Here is a 21,046-nt window from a genome sequence, read left to right on the forward strand (position 1 = left end):
ATACATAGGGCCAGATTTATCATTAGCTCAAGTCAGAATAATGGAGTGAAAAAGTCCCAAAAGCTAAAACTGCGCACAAATTTGCGACTTTTTTCTGCTCTGCACTATGCTCGCCAGTTTTCTGAAAGTGGGCGTGTTTTCTGTAAATGAATCTCTAGACAGATTTACTATTGGGACTATTTAAAAAAGTTGCAAAAAAGTCCCAATTTCACTCCAGTGAGGACCATGCTTATCTTATGAGACTTTTTAATAGAACATGCGACTTTTTCATAAAAACGTGCGACTTTTTCGTAAAGATGTGCGACTTTTGTAAAGCTGCTTACTGACGGATAAACTGCTACCGTCAAACCACATTTATTACAGTCTTAAAGGGCCGATCATAAATCTGACTTGGCTAAAACTGACTTTAGCCATATGTTAAAGTGGAGTGAGCTGTCAGAGGAATGATAAATCTGGCCCATAGTGTTTATATCAGCCAGGATTACATTCACTTACTGATTTTTGAACCACATCTTCTGGACGTTCATTCTAAGCCTCTACTACTCTTTCAGTAAAAATAATACTTTGTTTCTGATCTTCCCCCAACAAAGTTCAGATTGTGCCCCTTGTTCTTTTGTTCAATTTCTTAATTAAATACTCTTCTCTCCTTTACCTTATTTAACCCATTGACATATTGAACGTTCTTTTGATCAAGTCGTCCCTTTCCCTTCTTTCCTCAGGGCTTTCCATGAGACAGTCATAATATGGTATAGAAGTTTCATTGCAGTAGAAATTGAAACAGAAATCCTTTTATTTTGTACATATTTCACATGATATTCCTAAGAATGACTGTAATATAAACCTCAATGGTATCTTTCTTGTAAGAATGCAGTATTGGTTATTGACATAGTAGTGGAATAATTGTTTGAGAAATCTATAACCTTTTTATTATACAATGATCTTCGTGCAGGTTATAACACCCTGGGAGCCATATTTTATTATTGATTTAGAACCTTTTTGTAGTAGGTTTTTATTTTTTTTAAAAAGTTGCTTTGTTTGGCTTCTGCAGCTTCTATGTTTCACAGTACACAGCAGGCTGCAGAATGCTGTTCCCAGTGAAATCTGTCAGAATGGCTTCCTGATGGCTTGTTCTCCTCTCCTTTCTCTCATGAACGATCTTCTAAGTAGATGTTTGACCACATAAAACTTGAAGATGGCTTCAAAGGTGTCCATAGCCTTTAATTTGACGTCAAGTAATCCAGTACTTTAAACTTCTGGTGCAGTGATAATGGCATATTTTATACTAACCTTTCTTAGGCTGGGCTTACATGTATCATGTGTCCAGCCAATTGTTTTATGACAGAGTCAGACACAACTGATACATGTGTATGTGCACTTTAGTGCCCAGTTGTCATCCATAGCCTAAATACGTTGGACAGAAAAGCGCTACATGTGAAGTTTTTCTCTCCAATTCTAGAAGACATTTGGTGCTGAATTCCATGAATGATCCCATAGCGTTTTTGTACTATGCAGGAGGGAAACTGTAACGGATAGCCGAATATATATGTGAACCCTTACAGGGCTGTCTTCCTTAATAGCGCTGTCCACTTTGGACAAACCTTTATTTTTAGAAGGTTCCCAGAAAATAATCTGATCACAGGGTATCTGATAGGCTCCTCAGCCATCAGCGGTAATCTGTGGGGGAACCTGCAGCATGTTAATAATTTGCCTGCAGGGTAAAATTAAGCACTAAACAGTTAATACATAGACATATACTTTTTACAGTTTTGGAAAAGTCAGATTCTCACATTTGCCGGCACTCATCACATCCTACCAGCACTTCATCCCCACTCCCTTTCTTCGATATTGAAAGGGTAACTACACTTTACAAAAACTTTTTTTGATTGGTGGGGTCCCAAAGATTTTGCTTGTTGGGGTCCAAGTGCTGAGGCCCCTGCCAATCTCTAAAACACGGAGTTACTATATAAGCGCTCAGCTCAGTGTTGTATCATCTGTTTGCTGAAGACAGAAATTAAGACAGACTTATTGGGCGAGATTTATCAAAACTGAAGTAAAGGAAAACCTGGCTAATGCTACTTTCACACTCGCGTTTTGTGCGGATCCGTCATGGACGGATCTGTTCAGATAATACAACTGTCTGCATCCGTTCAGAACGGATCCGTTTGTATTATCTGTAACATTGCCAAGACAGATCCGTCATGAACTCCATTGAAAGTCAATGGAGGACGGATCCGTTTTCTATTGTGCCAGGTTGTGTCAGAGAAAACGGATCCGTCCCCATTGACTTACATTGTGTGCCAGAACGGATCCGTTTGGCTCAGTTTCATCAGATGGCAAGCAGCGTTTTGGTGTCCGTCTCCAAAGCAGAATGGAGACTGAACTGATGCATTCTGAGCGGATCCTTTGCCATTCAGAATGCATTAGAATGCAAACTGATCCGTTTTGGACCACTTGTTAGAGCCCTGAAAGGATCTCACAAACGGAAAGCCAAAACGCCAGTGTGAAAGTAGACTTAGTTGCCCATAGCAACCAATTAGATTCTACCTTTCATTTCCCAAAGGAGCTCTGGAAAATGAAAGATGGAAACTGAATGGTTGCTATGGGCAACTAAGCCAACACCTGGTTTGATAAATCTCCCTCATTGACTTTCTATTGAGGCCACCTTTAGCTGAGCGTTTTTAAGTTCATTAATCCTCATTTTATCTATCGCCGGGGTTTCAGCACTCGGATCTCCCCCAATTTTAAACCTTCGATATGTCATACAGTCCTGATCAAAAGTTTAAGACCACTTGAAAAATGGCAAAAAATCATATTTAGCATGGCTGGATCTTAACAAGGTTCCAAGTAGAGCTTCAACATGCAACAAGAAGAAATAAGAGTGAGATAAAACATTTTTTGAGCATTCAATTTAATGAAAACCACGAATAAACTGAAACAGGCTGTTTTTCAGCTGATCCAAATTTTAGGACCACATGCCTTTAAAAGGCCAAATCTGTGCAAAGATGTAGATTCATTGTAATTTTCTGTCAGGTAGTCACACGTTGTGATGGCAAAGGCAAAAAAACTCTCCCTTTTTGAACGTTGTCGGGTTGTTGAACTGCATAAGCAGGGTCTCTCACAGCGCGCCATCGCTGCTGAGGTGGGACGCAGTAAGACAGTCATTTGGAATTTCTTAAATGATCCTGAGGGTTATGGAACAAAAAAGTCAAATGGAAGACCCAACAAAAATTTCATCAGCACTGAACCGGAGGATCCAATTGGCTGTCCGTCAAGACACTGGACGATCCTCTTACTGGTGCTGACTGCAGCCCCATAACCATCAGACGGCATCTGAGACTGAAGGGCTTCAAAAACAAAAAAGTCTTCAAAGACCTTGTCTCCTTGAACGCCACAGAACTGCTCGTTTGGACTTTGCAAGAGAGCACCAAACATGGGACATTCAAAGGTGGAAGAAAGTTTTATTCTCTGATGAGAAAAAATTTAACCTTGATGGTCCTGATGGTTTCCAACGTTACTGGCATGACAAGCAGATCCCACCTGAGATGTTTTCTAAGCGCCACAGTGGAGGGGGCGCCATAATGGTCTGGGGTGCTTTTTCCTTCAATGGAACAATGGAGCTTCAGGAAGTGCAGGGGCGTCAAACGGCCGCTGGCTATGTCCAGATGTTGCAGAGAGCATTCCTCATGACTGAGGGCCCACGTCTGTGTGGTAACGACTGGGTTTTTCAACAGGACAACGCTACAGTACACAATGCCCGCAAGACAAGGGACTTCTTCCAGGAGAATAACATCACTCTTTTGGCCCATCCTGCGTGTTCCCCTGATCTAAATCCAATTGAGAACCTTTGGGGATGGATGGCAAGGGAAGTTTACAAAAATGGACAACAGTTCCAGACAGTAGATGGCCTTCGTGCGGCCGTCTTCACCACTTGGAGAAATGTTCCCACTCACCTCATGGAAACGCTTGCATCAAGCATGCCGAAACAAATTTTTGAAGTGATAAACAATAACAGCAGAGCTACTCATTACTGAGTTCATGTTTGGAAGTTGGATTTCTGTTTTGGGGGGTTTTCATTTTTTTTTGGAGGTGTGGTCCTAAACTTTTGATCAGCGGAAAAACAGCCTGTTTAAGTTTAATCGTTGTTTTCATTAAATTGAATGCTCAAAAAATGTTTTGTCTCACTCCCATTTCTTCTTGTTGCATGTTGAAGCTCTACTTGGAACCTTGTTAAGATCCAGCCATGCTAATTTTCAAGTGGTCTTAAACTTTTGATCAGGACTGTATATGAGTATTTGGAAAGTATAGTTACTCTTTTTAACATCCTTTGGGAAGTACATAACCAAAATACACAATCTGCTTCCATTTGGTTTAGATATGCAAACAATATAGCGAGTAACTTTCCGGACTTCCAGACGATAGGGAAATATATTTCCTCTTCAGTTATAGTGCAGGGCTTCCATCTAGTCTATAAAAGCCAAAGCTTATTAACCAGTAAATATGTGTAGGTTGGAGATCTGTATTTCTAGACATCGTTAATCATTGGTAGAATATTCTGGTCTGTCACTTCCATATACAGTATTCATAAACATCAGATGGCAAAAATCACACTCACTGGCTGAGGTAGGTCACGGCCAGTGAGCAGCTGTGCAAGTAATTCCTATGTGTCTACAAGGACCAAGAGGCGGAAACCATCATGGAAACACCATCTATTAAATCAGAATTTCAGGGTATTTGAAATCAGATTTACTAAATAACCACTTTAATTATATGATGCAGTTTGTTTTCACCATGTCATATTTATCTCTGACAATTACTTTAAAGTATACCTGAGTTTTCAAAAATAGTTTCCTTTATAACTTTGCCTCTTTGAACAATCATAACTGTGAAGGAACTGGTGTTTTTTTGGGCTTGCCTAAAGTCTCTTTCAGCCATATTATTCCTTGTTTCAGCTGCACAGCTAGATGCATTTCTCTCAGAAGCAGTGGCATCTCCCATCTTCCAGTACTGTATGTAGTGACCTCATTTCCCACTATGTTTGTTTTCTTCTAGGGAGCTCAGAAAGCTGATAAGGAGGGATAAATCACACAGAAAGACAGGACGCTCCTGTGATGTTCAAATGTAGCGTAGAAGCAGTTTTTTTTTTTTTTTTTTTAAACATTTCTTTATTCAGATGCACAAGATATACAGTCACTTAATACAATAAGTATACATCTTAAGAGACATACAGAAGCAGTTTTTCTATCAGGCTCTGGAGCTCAGCTAGCTCTGACACACCCCCACTGCCTGTGAACAGTCTTCTGAGTCTCTGTTATTTTGCCCGACAACAGGAAGAGGACTACAACTTAGCTGGAAGTAAGACTTAGCTAACGCTATTCTCTATTAAAGAAGTTGTTCGGGTTCAGAGGTGAACCCGGACATACCCACAATTTCACCCAGGCAGCCCTCCTGATATAAGCATCAGAGCATTTAGTGCTCCGATGCTCTCCTTTATCCGGCACTGAATTGCGCAGGACAAAGGCATTTTATAGAGTTCCAGTGACGTACAGGGCTCGCCATAAGGACTGCTAGACGGAGGCTTCCACCCAGCAGTTAGCCCGGTGATGTCACCGGCACTAATTAGCGGGTTTTAGTGCTGCCCTAGCCTGTAAAATGGTTTGGGCAGCGCTAAAGCCCGCCCATCAGTCGGAAACGTCACCAAGAACGCTGCTGGGCAGAAGCCTCCACCCAGCAGTGTGTTATGAACAAAAAAAGCTCTTGCCCTGCGCAATCCAGCGCAGGGCAGGGGAGAGCATCGGAGCATAAAATGCTCCGATGATCATAACAGGGGGCTGCCTGGGTGAAATTCTGGGTATGCCCGGGTTCAGCTCTGAACCCAGACAACCCCTTTAAATGAAATTGTGTGAAAGTACAGTGACTCTTTAAATTCCCCAAATGCAAGATAACAGGTTTGGACAGTCTAGGAGTGAGGGCAAACCTATCTTATTGTATTTATATCATCTTCTTTCACCAAACTTTATACACCTTTATCTTCCACTTTTTTGCAGCAATGCTATTTTCCCTGCACAGTATTGTAGACTGCACTGGAATATTGACGTAATCTGCGTAATAACAAAATGATCCTAAAAAAAAAAAACTGGCACTTTACTTCATTACAGTGGTAAATCACTTTGAAGGCAAAGTAAATAATTAAGCCCCACTGTATTGTTCTAAAAATGCAATATATAAATAAATGTATGATAAAATACAGAGCACCCAAATCTCTAAAAATCGAGTGCATGCACACAACTTATTAATATTACAAAATTGTCTTGATTTCAACAATTTGTTGTCTAAATACTCAGAGACAGCATAGCCATGTGCACGAGTCACTCTCACGCTATGCTGAGTTCTTCATACGGAGGCGTATTACTTATTCTCCTGGAAGGAAGTAATACACATGCAATGGGAGCATACCATGATTTTCTGGTGGCTTCATTAGGAATAAAATATAAAAAGTCTTTGTTTCCCCCTCTATGATATCAGGGATACAGTATGGCCACATAAATGTCTTCCGCACAATATTATAGTCTGTACAACTTGGAGATGGTATATAGAGTATTAATACACTGGTGTGCATGAGCCTTGCTGCTTATATTTCTTGTCCCCTGAATAATAATTGAAAGCCATTGTCTGTATCTAAAGAATGAGGAGTGCATACATTTTGTAATTTCCTTTGATTACTGTTGGGCACCACATTGCATACATTAAATGAATCACACTTTCCCATGAACCATTGTATAGACTCGTGTGGAAACATACACGTCCACAAAGACAAGTCTGGAGATCTCAGCTTGTGGGTCCAGATTGACATTACAAACTTTCTGCATTGGAATGCTGAAGCAAATTTTGTTTACAATACTGTGAAATTCCTTTAATCTGACTTCTGATAATCCAGCACAGGAATAGGACTATACTATAATGTGGAGGTTCACATGTCCCACGTTCAATAATCCAGACAATTCAGCACCTTATATTTTACTGTACCTAGATTTGTCAGAATATCATGAGAATTCAGGGGCCATGGCTGGTTAACTGCAAGACAATTATTTTCAAGTAAATGTAGAAACTTTGTTTTCCTTTTTAAATATATTTCCGTCTGCTGGCTTCCTACACATAATTTTATTCAGTATTATACAACAAATTATTTTATGCCGACTCCCTTTCAGGTTAGCCTTTCCCCCTTTAATATATATGCTATTATATTGATTGATTAAATATTAAATTACTACTACAATTTTTACACAAAGGAGGGCATGGAAAGTCAAAGAAAATCAGTTCTCCATTGCAGGCTGCTTCTGTATGCCATAGCAAATTGTACTAGTGTAACCACTGATAGGTACAGTATGTTATAATCTCCATTGAGTTGATTTGCTATGATATTTTAGATGTCACAACAACTGATGACTGTGTTTAAACAGACAGAGATTTCCATCTATGAAGGAAAAGTTGCCACCTAACCATCCTGTGCCTTTATTAAAAGATCAAATGAACAAATTGTTATGTACCAGGGATGTTTATTATCTGCAAGATGTACATTCTGTAAAATACTATTTCAATTCCGTATTTGTCTGTTTGCAACAGTTCAGTGGATATTTGTAAAAAAAATAAACTATTCAAGTCATGTTCCTTTTTAGTGTCTTCAAAAAAAAAAAAAAAGAATAAGTCTTATTTTACCTTTTATTTATACTCAGATGTTTGGATTATGATGTTTTAAACTGGTAACTAAAATATATTTTTCATTGATTTTGTCACACTAATAAAGTACTTTTTATTCAAGGTGGCTCTTATTTTTTTGTTCACACCCTCCGATTCTCTGAGTTCTCCCCATAATGTTCCTAATGATCTCAATGAAAGGACTCCATTTCTAGCCTTGGTACTGTTATGGGCAGTGGGTTTGGACTAACTGGTCTGACTTTAGGCTAACTCTAAGGCCCCCTTTCACACGGGTGAGTTTTCCACGCGGGTGTGATGCGTGAGGTGAACGCATTGCACCCGCACTGAATCCGGACCCATTCATTTCTATGGGGCTGTGCACATAAGTGATGCTTGAAAATCACCGCTCATGCGGCATGCTCTATATTGTGCGTTTATCACGCAACGCAGGCCCCATAGAAGTGAATGGGGCTGAGCGAAAATCGCAAGCATCCGCAAGCAAGTGCGGATGCGGTGCGATTTTCACGCACGGTTGCTAGGAGGCGATCGGGATGGAGACCCGATCATTATTATTTTCCCTTATAACATGGTTATAAGGGAAAATAATAGCATTCTTAATACAGAATGCACAGTACAATAGCGCTGGAGGGGTTAAAAAAAACCTCACCTTAATCCACTTGCTCGTGCAGCCCGGCTTCTCTTCTGTCTTCTTCTTTGCTGTGTACAGGAAAAGGACCTGTGGTGACGTCACTCCGGTCATCACATGATCCATCACCATGGTAAAAGATCATGTGACGGACCATGTGATAACCGCAGTGACGTCATCAAAGGTCCTATTGCTCAAAGAAGAAGACAGAAGAGATGCCGGCTGCGCGATCAAGTGGATTAAGGTGAGTTAAATTATTTTTTATTAACCCCTCCAGCCCTATTGTACTAAGCATTCTGTATTAAGAATGCTATTATTTTCCCTTATAACCATGTTATAAGGGAAAATAATACAATCTACAGAACACCGATCCCAAGCCCGAACTTCTGTGAAGAAGTCCGGGTTTGGGTACCAAACATGCCGATTTTTCTCACGCGCGTGCAAAACGCATTACAATGTTTTGCACTCACGCAGAAAAATCGTGCATTTTCCCGCAACGCATCTTATCCGGGCAAAAAACATGACGCCCGTGTGAAAGAGGCCTAAGGGTGTTATGCTTGAAGTCCCCTAGTTTTCACCTTTAAGCCCTGTACATGGATCTGGTCTTCGCAGCAGGGGAGCCACCCGGCCACTACCTATTAAGATAGTCCAGGTGTAGTTGATGGATGACCTACATGGTCGGAGGCACCAGTACCACGCACCAGGGGGTCAGGCAATATACATTGTCTCATAACAGGCCAAGGTTGGGGGCAGGCAGCTTACAAACAAATCAGAGAAATAAGTACAAGGTCAGGGCAGGCGGCAACAGAGGCTACCCAAGGCTAGGGTCAGGGCAAGTGGTTAGAAGGCAGAGTCAGGCTAGAGTATGATACACAGATAGTCAGACAGAGTATAAAACCATAACTGGTTTCTAGAGACTAGAAAACCTAAAGCTCGGGCATCCTCCACCTGAGAAAGGTGCCTTAAATACCCACTCATTTCTAGCCATTGACTGGAGGTAACAGGTGCGTGCACTGGCCCTCTAAGAGCCAGGTAGCGAGACAGACCGAGAGTACTTGATTGAGAAGACAAATGGGTTTCCAGTGTCCGGGACTCCCGCTGGTGAGTAGCAGAGCAGCCTGAGGAGATAGAGGTGAGTGACATGGCGCCTGGGCAGCGGCAGGCACAGGCCGCCATTGTAACAGGTATTGCCTCTGACCTGACATTTAAAGGAACTCCCTCGGCAAAACATATAAACTGTGTTTTTCATTTCCAGCTACAACTCATTTTTTACTATGCTACGGTGCTTAGTTAGCAATACAGTCCATTATAGGTCTTTGCCTCCTTAAAGTAATATTGGACAACCCTGTTGAATGGCTGCAGTTTGTTGGAGGCTGAGTAGATGGGGTCATCTCTTAAACACATGGAGGACTCCACTACATCTAGTGGGCACAGAAAACGTAAAGTTACTGATCCATGCTAGGTTACCATGTCCGGCTTTTATTACCAAAAGAAGGCACAGACTTATAATAGACTACATTGCTAACTGCCTTGTCTTATTGAGCCATAACATAGAAAAAAATAATTGTTTTTTTTGCTGATAGGATGGGGACCCATTCATTTCAATGGGTCAGCAAAAAAATGCTAATAGTTCATCCGTTTGTGTTCCGCGTCCGTTGTCCGTGTTTCCCTTCAGCAAAAAAAATAGTGCATGTCCTACTTTTTTCACATTTGCAGACAAGTATAGGCATTTATTACAAGGGATCCGTGGGAAAAAAAAACGGATGCCGCATCAGTTTTTTTTTGTGGACGCACAATTTGCGGACGCAAAAAACAACTGTCATGTGCATGAGGCCTAAGTGGAAGTATGCTTTAAAGAGCTTGTTAATCGTCTGGGGGACTTTTGGCAGACCCTCCCGTGTGGCCAGACTTGTGGAGGGATGCATACTTAATTGTTCCCCACCGCTGGGACCCGGCTCCTTCAGTCCCCTGCCATGGCTGCAGTGCTCTAGCTCCCTACTGTCAACACCTGCTTTGATGCCACTGCAGCAATGACAGGCCGGGACATTGACCTGCCCTCTTCCGTCCCCTGCCTAGATGACGTGACGCAAGGGGAGCAGATTACTGCAGACATCCCAGAAGACAGACAACCACTTTAAGCTGTCCTGTATACCACTTTCTCACAACATATGCCACAAAGGTCAAAGCTTTGAACAAAATACCTGTATTTTAAGACATTTATAGACTGATTTTACTGCATGGATTTGAGGTGGCTATGTTTTTTTGTTTTTTTTTACTGATGACCTATCCTCTGAATAGGACATCAGTATCTGATCGTGGGGGTCTGACACCCGACACCCCCGCCGATCATTTGTTTGAGAAGGCAGAGGTGCTCGCAGTAGCACCACGTCCTTCTCCACCTTTTCCTAAGCCATGTAGTGTCACGTTCATCGGTAACATGGTGAAATAATTGGGGCTGAGCTGTAATACCAAGCACAGCCACTATACAATGTATAGCACTGTGCTTGGTGAACAAGGAGAAGACCGCAGCGCTATGCAGTGGATAGGTCATCAGTAAAAAGAAAACTCAGAAAACCCCTTTTAAATGAACGTCGGATAGCCATTTAATGTGTATGGGGGTTTCCCAACTCTCCCCTGATGGTATATCCGAGGAAAACGGGGCATGATGTGTAAGTGTCTTGTAACTGCCTAGTCCACTCTCCCTATTGAGAACGTGCTCACCCAGCTGAGTAACGCATGCATGTGTATGGGGGGAAAGGGGTTTAGTAACAATAGCTGTCGACAACAGTTATCGTTTAGAACTGACAACTTAACCCTTTTATAGATGACTTGCATAGAACTCTACTTTTTATTTTTAAGGAATGTTTATTATAATGGCATCTGAAGTACAGTCTTGAATGAAAAAACATACCGCTCAGAATGGTAAAACTCTACAGAAGATAACTGATAAAAGCATAAATAACCAAATTCAAACTGAAAAAATATACGGTATACAACTTAACACATGTAAAGACGGTGCGGTTAGAACATGCTAAAGCTATATTTATAGTGCGAAAACAAGATAACATTGTTTAATAATGTGCCTTTGACAAGATGAAAATCTGTTAACATCTCATTTAGTGTCTTCTAGACTTGTAACACACTTCTCCATCTCTCTATCTGCAGTGAAGACATATTCCGTAAAGGCCTGTTGCTCTGCCACCGATGCCGGTCTCACAGAAACACACTTAAACATGTTTCTTTTCTGGTCATAATTCCCCATTGCTCTATGAATTCGACCTCTGATTAGTCTTGGCAAGTCCCGGTCCTAAGTAGGAACATATTAATGTGACATCAACATGCACATTTGTTACAATATGACTAAATGGCTGTATGTAATGTAAGGTTATGATCAGGAGTTTTAAATAATGCATTAAAGGTGGTGTTCCACAATTACCTTCTTTTTGAAATCCCCTCCCCACCAGACTTGTGGAAAGCATACTTACCTACTCGCCTTACCTTACTTACCCGTCCACTGCTCCGTTCCAGCTCCCTGGGTCTACTGCGGTCCTCACTGCATGTAAAATTCCAGCATGGACAGGGATCATGTGCACCGCTTCAGCCAATGATAGCCAAGTAGCACATGATCATGCAGACTGGGCAGGGGCGGACTGGCCATTGACCATACAGGGAAACTTCCCAGTGTGCCGATACCCAGGGGACCACTTGAGTCATGGCCCGCAGCCAGGTAAGTAATGTGCTGACGCTTCCAGAGTTACTTAATGCTGGGAGCATCAACTACTTATGTACCTGGTAGGCGGCCACAGGAGGCCTTCTGACTCCTGAATTTAACTGTTTTGACGTTCTCAGGCAACTGGAGTGAGAGGACAGAACATGGCAGAATCTAGCCACCACAGAGCTGTAGGTTCTGGGGAGATATTGTGTGCTGCTGGGGCATTAGTTTGTGATGTACTGTGGCATTTGGTTCTGCAGGGGCCACACTATGGTATTGCTGACCTCAACGCTTTGTGTTACCCACTTACTTATTATGCCCTGCCTTCTGTCAATTTGGCCCCTCCTACAACATACGGCCACTTTTAATTTTTTCCAGGGCCACTTTAAATTCCAAGTCCCCTAGTGGTGGGTGGCCACACAATGCTTTGCCCAAGTGAATGGGGTTCAGTCTGCCCACTGACTTGCAGCATGACAAAATGCAATCCAAAGCATAAATCTAAGGATTAACCTTGAACACAGATTCTGCAGCCGATGCAACCATACTGTTCAATCAAATAAGGGCATATCCACATATGGCAGTCTGAGGAGCTATTTACCATAATTTTCGCCCCATAAGACGCATTTTTCCCCCCAAAAGTGGGGTAAAATGTCCCTGCATCTTATGGGGCGAATACTAATGATCGCTTCCATTATGGAAGCGCTCATTAGTACAGGAAGACTAGGAAACGGTGAAGGCTCTGTACTCACCGATTCCTGGTCCTCGGCTGTCGGATGTGCAGTGGCTGCGTACAGTGTGAGGGCACTCTGTGACCTCGCGCTGTGCGAACAAGTTCAGAGCACAGCCAGTGGCAGGATGAAGAGGATCGCACTGGAGAAGAGCGGCGGTGGCCGGAACAGGAGAGGTAAGTGTTTAATTTTATTCCATATGAGGCTTAACTTGGCTGGGGGCTGATGAGAGGGAAAGGGGGCTGATATAACGCTGCTGGAGGCTGGTAAGAGGCAATGGGGGCTGATATAATGCTGCTAGGGGCTGGTGAGAGGCAATGGAGCTTATATAACGCTGCTGGGGGCTGGTGAGAAACAATGAGAGCTAATATAACGCTGCTGGGGGCTGGTAAGAGGCAATAGGGGCTGATATAACGCTGCTGGGGGCAGGTCAGAGGCAATGGGGGCTGATAGGAGACTGATGAGAGGCAATGGGGGCTGATGAGAGACATATGGGGGGCTGATGAGAGGCATGGGGGATGATATGAGGCATATGGGGAGCTGATGAGAGGAATATGGGGGCTGATGAGAGGCATGGGGCTCTTATCTGAAGTCTGATTGGGGGTGATTCCTGTTGGGGTCTGAGCTGAGATTTGATTAGGGGTCTGATCTGGGGTCTTATTAACATTGGGGGTCTGATTGGGGCTGTCAGCTGAGGTCTAATTAACATTGGGGGTCTGATTAGTGGTCTGACCGGAGGTCTAATGAAAAATATTTTTTTTCTTATTGTCCTCCTCTCAAACCTTGGTGTGTCTTATGGGCTGTTGCGTCTTATAGGGCGAAAAATACGGTACATAACGTTTTTCTTCTCAAGTTGGCAAAAAAAAAAAGGATGCCAAAGCATGGTGCACTACACTTTTCCATCTGTAAAGTTCAGGAAAAAAAAAACATATATGTTAAACAGATACATTTTGTATGGCCTCCATTGGAGTATACGTCACGTGATGTGAACGCAAACACATATTTTTCCCATATCAGAAATTGTGTCAATGGGTGCCAGCTGGCATGGACACACAATCACAATTTCCAAGTAAACAAACGTTAGCAGGGCACTCAAAATCGGTCCTGCAAAAACCAAACACAAAAGTTATCCAGCACATCCGTTAAATTGATGTAAATATACAGGTGCACGTCGCTGTGACTGAAAATACGAAATTAAAACCAAATACAATACAACAGCACTCTGCAAACATTGAATACTGTATACAGATTATACATTTTGCTAATACTATACTCACTATATAAACTAATATAAGGGACATGTTTTAATCAAAATCATTTGTGCCCATCCACCACGGCAATGTGACCTCTTTTGGATGGGACCCTGCTCTATAATGGCTTCTCTGCTTGTGCCAATAGGCTTCAAATGAATTCAGGGAAATATATTTGATACACTGATTAAAAACAGCCTATGTGAAAGGTAATTGATGGGTCACCTTGCTGTGGTAGATGGGCACAAATGATTTTGACCAAAAATCTGTCCTGCTCCCTCTCTGAAGGCCCTCTGGTTACGGTAGATAGTTTTGGATCCTATACGTGACTTTGGGTGAATTGGGCGATGTCTAGCCTGTTCCTTGTTGACGAGGTGGACAGATCAGAAGTGTCTACACTGTCTCGCTTAGAGGTAGTTGACTGCTTTGCATACTTGGGGATTCGGATATACAGAGACCCTAGTCAGTTTTATCGACTGAATGTGGTACCTACGATGGAGTATATTACCCGTAAGATTGAAGCCTTGGAAAACCTGCCATTATCTCTGGTGGGCCGAATAAACATTGTTAAAATGGTATTACTGCCTAAATTGCTATATGTTTACAGAGCAACACCTTCAAAAATTCCCAAATCTCACTTTGAGTCCTTAGATAGACTGTTGTCGCCATTCTTGTGGAGGCACCAGGCTCCCAGGGTGGCTAGGAAATCCCTAAAACCTTTATACTCATAGGGGAGGGCTGAGATTGCCAGATATGTATATTTACTATATCGCCTCGTAAGTGGTATATGCATCATGGTGGATCTGGGCAGATGCGAATAACCCAGCAGTTATCCTTGAAGCTGCGCTAGCGGGCTCGTATGAGGCGCTGGCAAACTTGGTGTATCGGGGAGGAGCGCACATGGTGAAACACTGCACGGAGGCGATGGTGAATGTTGTAGTAGCATGGAAGACATTTGTAGAGGTACATGTGGAGAGTGCAGATGGAGAGACCTGGTCCTAGGGGTGGGCGATATATGCGATATGGACAATATGAATCTGTGCAACGATACAGATTTTGTCCATATCGCATAAATAGCCGGACCGCGATATGACCAGGAGCGGTAGTGAATAGACGAACCCGAACCTTCTCACCGCCGTGGCTCCGGCTCCCAACTCCGCACCGCGCTGTACTGTAGTTGCCAGGGCCTGGCGTGCACACAGCGTCAGCCCGCTGGCTGACGCTGTGTGTGACGTCAGGTCCTGCAATGCATGCTGGGAAGAAGAAGCGACACCTGCAGAGTGCGGAGTGCCTACTCGCTGAGCACCCTGGCCTGCAGGATAGGTAAGTATAGCGATTCTGGGGGGGCAAATGGCACTGGCTCTTCTGGGGGGCATATGGCAGGCACAGGCAGATGGCAAATGCCACATGGGGGCTGATGGCACTGGCTCTTCTGGGCTGGGGGACGCAGGCAAATGCCACATGGGGGCTGATGGCACTGGCTCTTCTAGGGGACACATGGCAGGCAGATGGCAAATGCCACATTAAAAATGTATTGAAAAGTTTTGTAATTTGTATTTTTGTATACATACAGAAGAAAATAATATATCGCAATATACACTCACCTAAAGAATTATTAGGAACACCATACTAATACGGTGTTGGACCCCCTTTTGCCTTCAGAACTGCCTTAATTCTACGTGGCATTGATTCAACAAGGTGCTGATAGCATTCTTTAGAAATGTTGGCCCATATTTATAGGATAGCATCTTGCAGTTGATGGAGATTTGAGGGATGCACATCCAGGGCACGAAGCTCCCGTTCCACCACATCCCAAAGATGTTCTATTGGGTTGAGATCTGGTGACTGTGGGGGCCATTTTAGTACAGTGAACTCATTGTCATGTTCAAGAAACCAATTTGAAATGATTCGAGCTTTGTGACATGGTGCATTATCCTGCTGGAAGTAGCCATCAGAGGATGGATACATGTTCTCATTCTGTTTACGCCAAATTCGGACTCTACCATTTGAATGTCTCAACAGAAATCGAGACTCATCAGACCAGGCAACATTTTTCCAGTCTTCAACAGTCCAATTTTGGTGAGCTCGTGCAAATGTAGCCTCTTTTTCCTATTTGTAGTGGAGATGAGTGGTACCCGGTGGGGTCTTCTGCTGTTGTAGCCCATCCGCCTCAAGGTTGTGCGTGTTGTGGCTTCACAAATGCTTTGCTGCATACCTCGGTTGTAACGAGTGGTTATTTCAGTCAACGTTGCTCTTCTATCAGCTTGAATCAGTCGGCCTATTCTCCTCTGACCTCTAGCATCCACAAGGCATTTTTGCCCACAGGACTGCCGCATACTGGATGTTTTTCCCTTTTCACACCATTCTTTGTAAACCCTAGAAATGGTTGTGCGTGAAAATCCCAGTAACTGAGCAGATTGTGAAATACTCAGACCGGCCCGTCTGGCAAAAACGATCATGCCACGCTCAAAATTGCTTAAATCACCTTTCTTTCCCATTCTGACATTCAGTTTGGAGTTCAGGAGATTGTCTTGACCAGGACCACCCCCCTAAATGCATTGAAGCAACTGCCATGTGATTGGTTGACTAGATAATTGCATTAATGAGAAATAGAACAGGTGTTCCTAATAATTCTTTAGGTGAGTGTATATCGCACATGCTTCAAATTATATCGCAATATAGATTTTAGGCCATATTGCCCACCCCTACCTGGTCCCCATATAGCCCCCTGTGGAGAAACAAGCATCTTAAAGAGCTTTTTCATCTCACTGACTTAGAATTCTGGCCCTTGAAAGGAGTGAGATAGCTTACTCAATTATATGAAAACAGTGCCGCACTTTCCGCACTTTTGACAGTCTCAAAAGAGAATACAATTTACCCCGTACGAGTTTTTATCGATACCTTCAGTTGAGACATGCCTGCGGGACGCAGTTTGGGGCATCGCCTCTACAGTTAAAATGTGGGCCCCTCAAATCTATTGCTAGACGAGCACAGCCCTACAAACCAGTTTCCTCTTTCTATGAGGAGATAATGAAAATGCAAGATTCTCCACTCCGGCGATCGTTTGCGCGTTGGTCCATGTATATTCCTGCCCTGGAGGCGTCTCACCTGAGAGAGTTGAGCTCTGTATGGAAAACCACGGACATTAGTGCCCGAGACCAGCTTATCCAGATCAAATGGATACACAGGGTGTATCTGACCCCGGTGTGCCTGTTCCACATGCGTAGACTACCGGATCCCTCATGTACGAGATGCGGGGAGTCGAGAGGATCGTTGTATTATATGATATGGACGTGTCCCACATTGCAGCTGCACTTTCATCAATACGGAGTTGTGGCTCCCAGAGATCTGTTCCCCTATGGTATGCTTATTGGGACTTGTGGTAGACATAATCCCCACTAAATATGGCAGAAGACTGCTCCGCTTATTAATGTTTTATGGGAGAAAGACTATTCTCCTAAACTGGAAACCACCTAAGGCCCCTACTCTTGAACAGTGGATACAACTCATAAATGCTGATCTCACCATGTATAAGCTAACATACACTCCTAGAGGAACTCCAGACCGCTTTGAAAAGATCTGGGGCATTTGGCTACATGGTCTAGGTGTTGATTTGTGTGGGGCAACAGGGTGCTCAGGTTTGTATGTGTGTGTGGTGTGAATGATGTCCAGAGATCGCTCAATATGTCCGGGGGGGGCTACTGCCATAAAATGACACATGCAGGTACTTCTGTTTGGACCCCCTCTTTATTATTGGATTTTTCCTGTGACTGAATACTGCGATACCTGGGCTTGATGTCTCTAATAATGTGTAATGTTCCTACTTGTTTTCTCATCCCGGTTGGGATGTTGATGTACTGTGAATTAAAAATGAATAAATAAATACTATAAAAAAAAAATCTGTCCTGCATGTGGTCGACACAAAGGTGCTTGGCTCATGATAAGATGCAGCTGTGTTACTGTATATTAGCCATGGATCTATCTGTCCATTAAATGAACAGGACAGATTTTTAAACGCTGGAAATAAGTAACAAAGGTTCCTATTGAATGACAGTAAGGCCTCTTTCACACTTGCGTTGTCCGGATCCGGCGTGTACTCCACTTGCCGGAATTACACTCCGGATCCGGAAAAACGCAAGTGTACTGAAAGCATTTGAAGACGGAACCGTCTTCCAAATGCTTTCAGTGTTACTATGGCACCCAGGACGCTATTAAAGTCCTGGTTGCCATAGTAGTAGTGGGGAGCGGGGGAGCGGTATACTTACAGTCCGTGCGGCTCCCGGGGCGCTCCAGAATGACGTCAGAGCGCCCCATGCGCATGGATGACGTGATCCATGCGATCACGTGATCCATGCGCTTGGGGCGCCCTGACGTCACTCTGGAGCGCCCGGGGAGCCGCACGGACGGTAGGTATACTGCTCCCCCGCTCCCCGCTACACTTACCATGGCTGTCAGGACTTTAGCGTCCCGGCAGCCATGGTAACCACTCTGAAAAAGCTAAATGTCGGCTCCGGCAATGCGCCGAAACGACGTTTAGCTTAAGGCCGGATCCGGATCAATGCCTTCCAATGGGCATTAATTCCGGATCCGGCCTTGCGGTAAGTGTTCCGGATTTTTGGCCGGAGCAAAAAGCGCAGCATGCTGCGGTATTTTCTCCGGCCAACAAACGTTCCGTACCGGAACTGAAGACATCCTGATGCATCCTGAACGGATTACTCTCCATTCAGAATGCATTAGGATAATCCTGATCAGGATTCTTCCGGCATAGAGCCCCGACGACGGAACTCTATGCCGGAAGACAATAACGCAGGTGTGAAAGAGCCCTAAGCAGATATTAAAAACCGTAAACATGTAATACTGAAGGTAAATGAGAAATCTGCATAGCTGTTCATTATGTAAGGCTACTTTCACACTTGCGGCAGTGTGATCCGGTGGGCAGTTCCGTCGTCGGAACTGGCCGCTGGATCCGCCGAGCAGTTCCGTCGTCGGAACTGCCCGCCGGATCCGCCGATCTGCCGCTGACTGAAAGCATTTGTGAGACAGATCCGGATCCGTCTCACAAATGCATTGCAAGGACAGATCCGTCTCTCCGCTTGTCATGCGGACCCGTCTTGTATCTTTTTTCACATTTTCACCGGTCTGCGCATGCGCAGGCCGGAAGGACGGATCCGGCATTTTGAATGCATTCAGGCAAGTCTTCAGTTTTTTTCGCCGGAGATGAAACCGTAGCATGCTACGGTTTTCTCTTTTGCCTGATCAGTCAAAACGACTGAACTGAAGACATCCTGATGCATCCTGAACGGATTGCTCTCCATTCAGAATGCATGGGGATATGCCTGATCAGTTCTTTTCCAGTATAGAGCCCCCTGTGACGGAACTCTATGCCGGAAAAGAAAAACGCTAGTGTGAAAGTACCCTAAATTATCTTTATTTCCTAAAGCCGTAATAACAAATAAAGTCCATTAGAAATGATGGATCATGTGATCTTACTACAAAAACAATAGATTTACTTATACATTCTAGATGTAGAATTGGTCACTCAGGATACAAGGGTCTTTCCAGGGTCATCATATGCTGAAACTACACTCAACAAACAATACCTCAAACTCAGACCCAACCAATCAATATGGCCACTTCTCTACCAAACACCTATATTGGTTGTCTAGTAGCGCCTCTTTACAATAAAGTGCGGTACTACAAGTCACGTACTGCCCTCTGTCAGTGCCAGGATTAGCTGCTCTTTTTCTGGTGCACTGTTCGCTCAACAGGACCCTGGAGAAGCCCCTGTCCTCCTCATAGAAAGTGACTGACAGCTTCGAGAACCTATTCCTGACTGTTATAGGGAAGGATTTGCTTTATCTGTCTTAGTTATCTGCTCATTGTTCTTAAATTTTCATTTTTTCTTATCCTGTAATGACAATTTGGGGCTTTAGAACCAATTACTAGTGTTCCATAGAGTTATGGACTCCATTACAGGGGCTTCATCTTACAATGGCCTTCCTGAAAACCAATTAATATTGTAACTTGATGGACCACTGTAAGGTATAATTTTGTGGTGATTGGAACTTTTATCTACATTCAGATATATAAAACATTAGAGAATAGGGAGAACATGGTATTGAAATTACTTACAATTTCATAAAATATGCATTGAATATGGTTCTTGCCATCTCTTAGAAGGAAGAGTTTTGAGCCATTGTCGCCTGAAGTGACGGCAGAGTCAAGGGTTGCTAAAGACAAGAGAAACAGGTATATTCATAGTGAATTTTACAATCTCCATGTGTAGGTAGCCTTTCCATAATGTTTATTTATTTTTTTTCAAATCAGATACATTTTTATTATTTTGTAAAAATAAACAATATCATTTTACAAAATGCTTGTGTCCTATATTATGTTCAACACAGTGCAAAAATACTCATTGTACAAAACAGGATAGTCAATAAACAGGATCCTTCACATAAAGATCCAACAACCTAAGGTTTAATGACGTGGATTTTCCTGGCATAAACCCGCACTGATCTTCATGTATAATGTTATAATGTGGGAGATAACATTCAGGAGCCTATTAGCAAGTACCTTGGCCAACACTTTTATATCTACTGTTAAGAGTTAGATGGGTCTATATGAATCTACCATATTGGGATCCTTATCTGGTTTAGGGATCACTACCACCAATGCTTCTCTCATAGAGCTAGGTAAAATACCTGTCCTATAAGATTCATTAAACACCTGTAGGAGATGCGGGAGCAAAACTTCTTGATGTTTTTTGTAGAATTCCCCAGGCAGACCATCTCCCCCAGGTACTTTTCCGTTAGGAAGCGACTGCACCGCCAATACCATCTCTTCCAATTGAATGTCCCCATCAAGTAATAACCTCTGATCATCAGACAGGCTGGGCATCTGGATATTGTGCAGGTATTGCTCTCTGTCACTACAGTCAATCCCTAGTCTGGACTTATAGACATCTGCATAGTGCTCATGGAATATGTTCATTATGTTATCATCTCCCGATACCTGT

General features: G+C 43.2%; 1 protein-coding gene across 1 annotated transcript in view; it reads right to left on the reverse strand.

The window, feature by feature from the left end:
* Window positions 1-11,359: 11,359 nt before the first annotated feature.
* Window positions 11,360-21,046, reverse strand: part of SPATA22 (spermatogenesis associated 22) — a 76,254-nt gene continuing 66,567 nt past the window's right edge. Inside the window, exons 6-7 of the mRNA XM_040421783.1 lie at window positions 20,161-20,258; window positions 11,360-11,645 (exon numbers count right to left, since the gene is read on the reverse strand). Coding sequence (XP_040277717.1) covers window positions 11,451-11,645; window positions 20,161-20,258 — 293 coding nt within the window. The 3' untranslated portion in view covers window positions 11,360-11,450. The remainder of the gene's footprint in view (window positions 11,646-20,160; window positions 20,259-21,046) is intronic.

This window comes from Bufo bufo, chromosome 3, assembly GCF_905171765.1.
Source record: "Bufo bufo chromosome 3, aBufBuf1.1, whole genome shotgun sequence".
Classification (NCBI taxonomy): domain Eukaryota; kingdom Metazoa; phylum Chordata; class Amphibia; order Anura; family Bufonidae; genus Bufo; species Bufo bufo.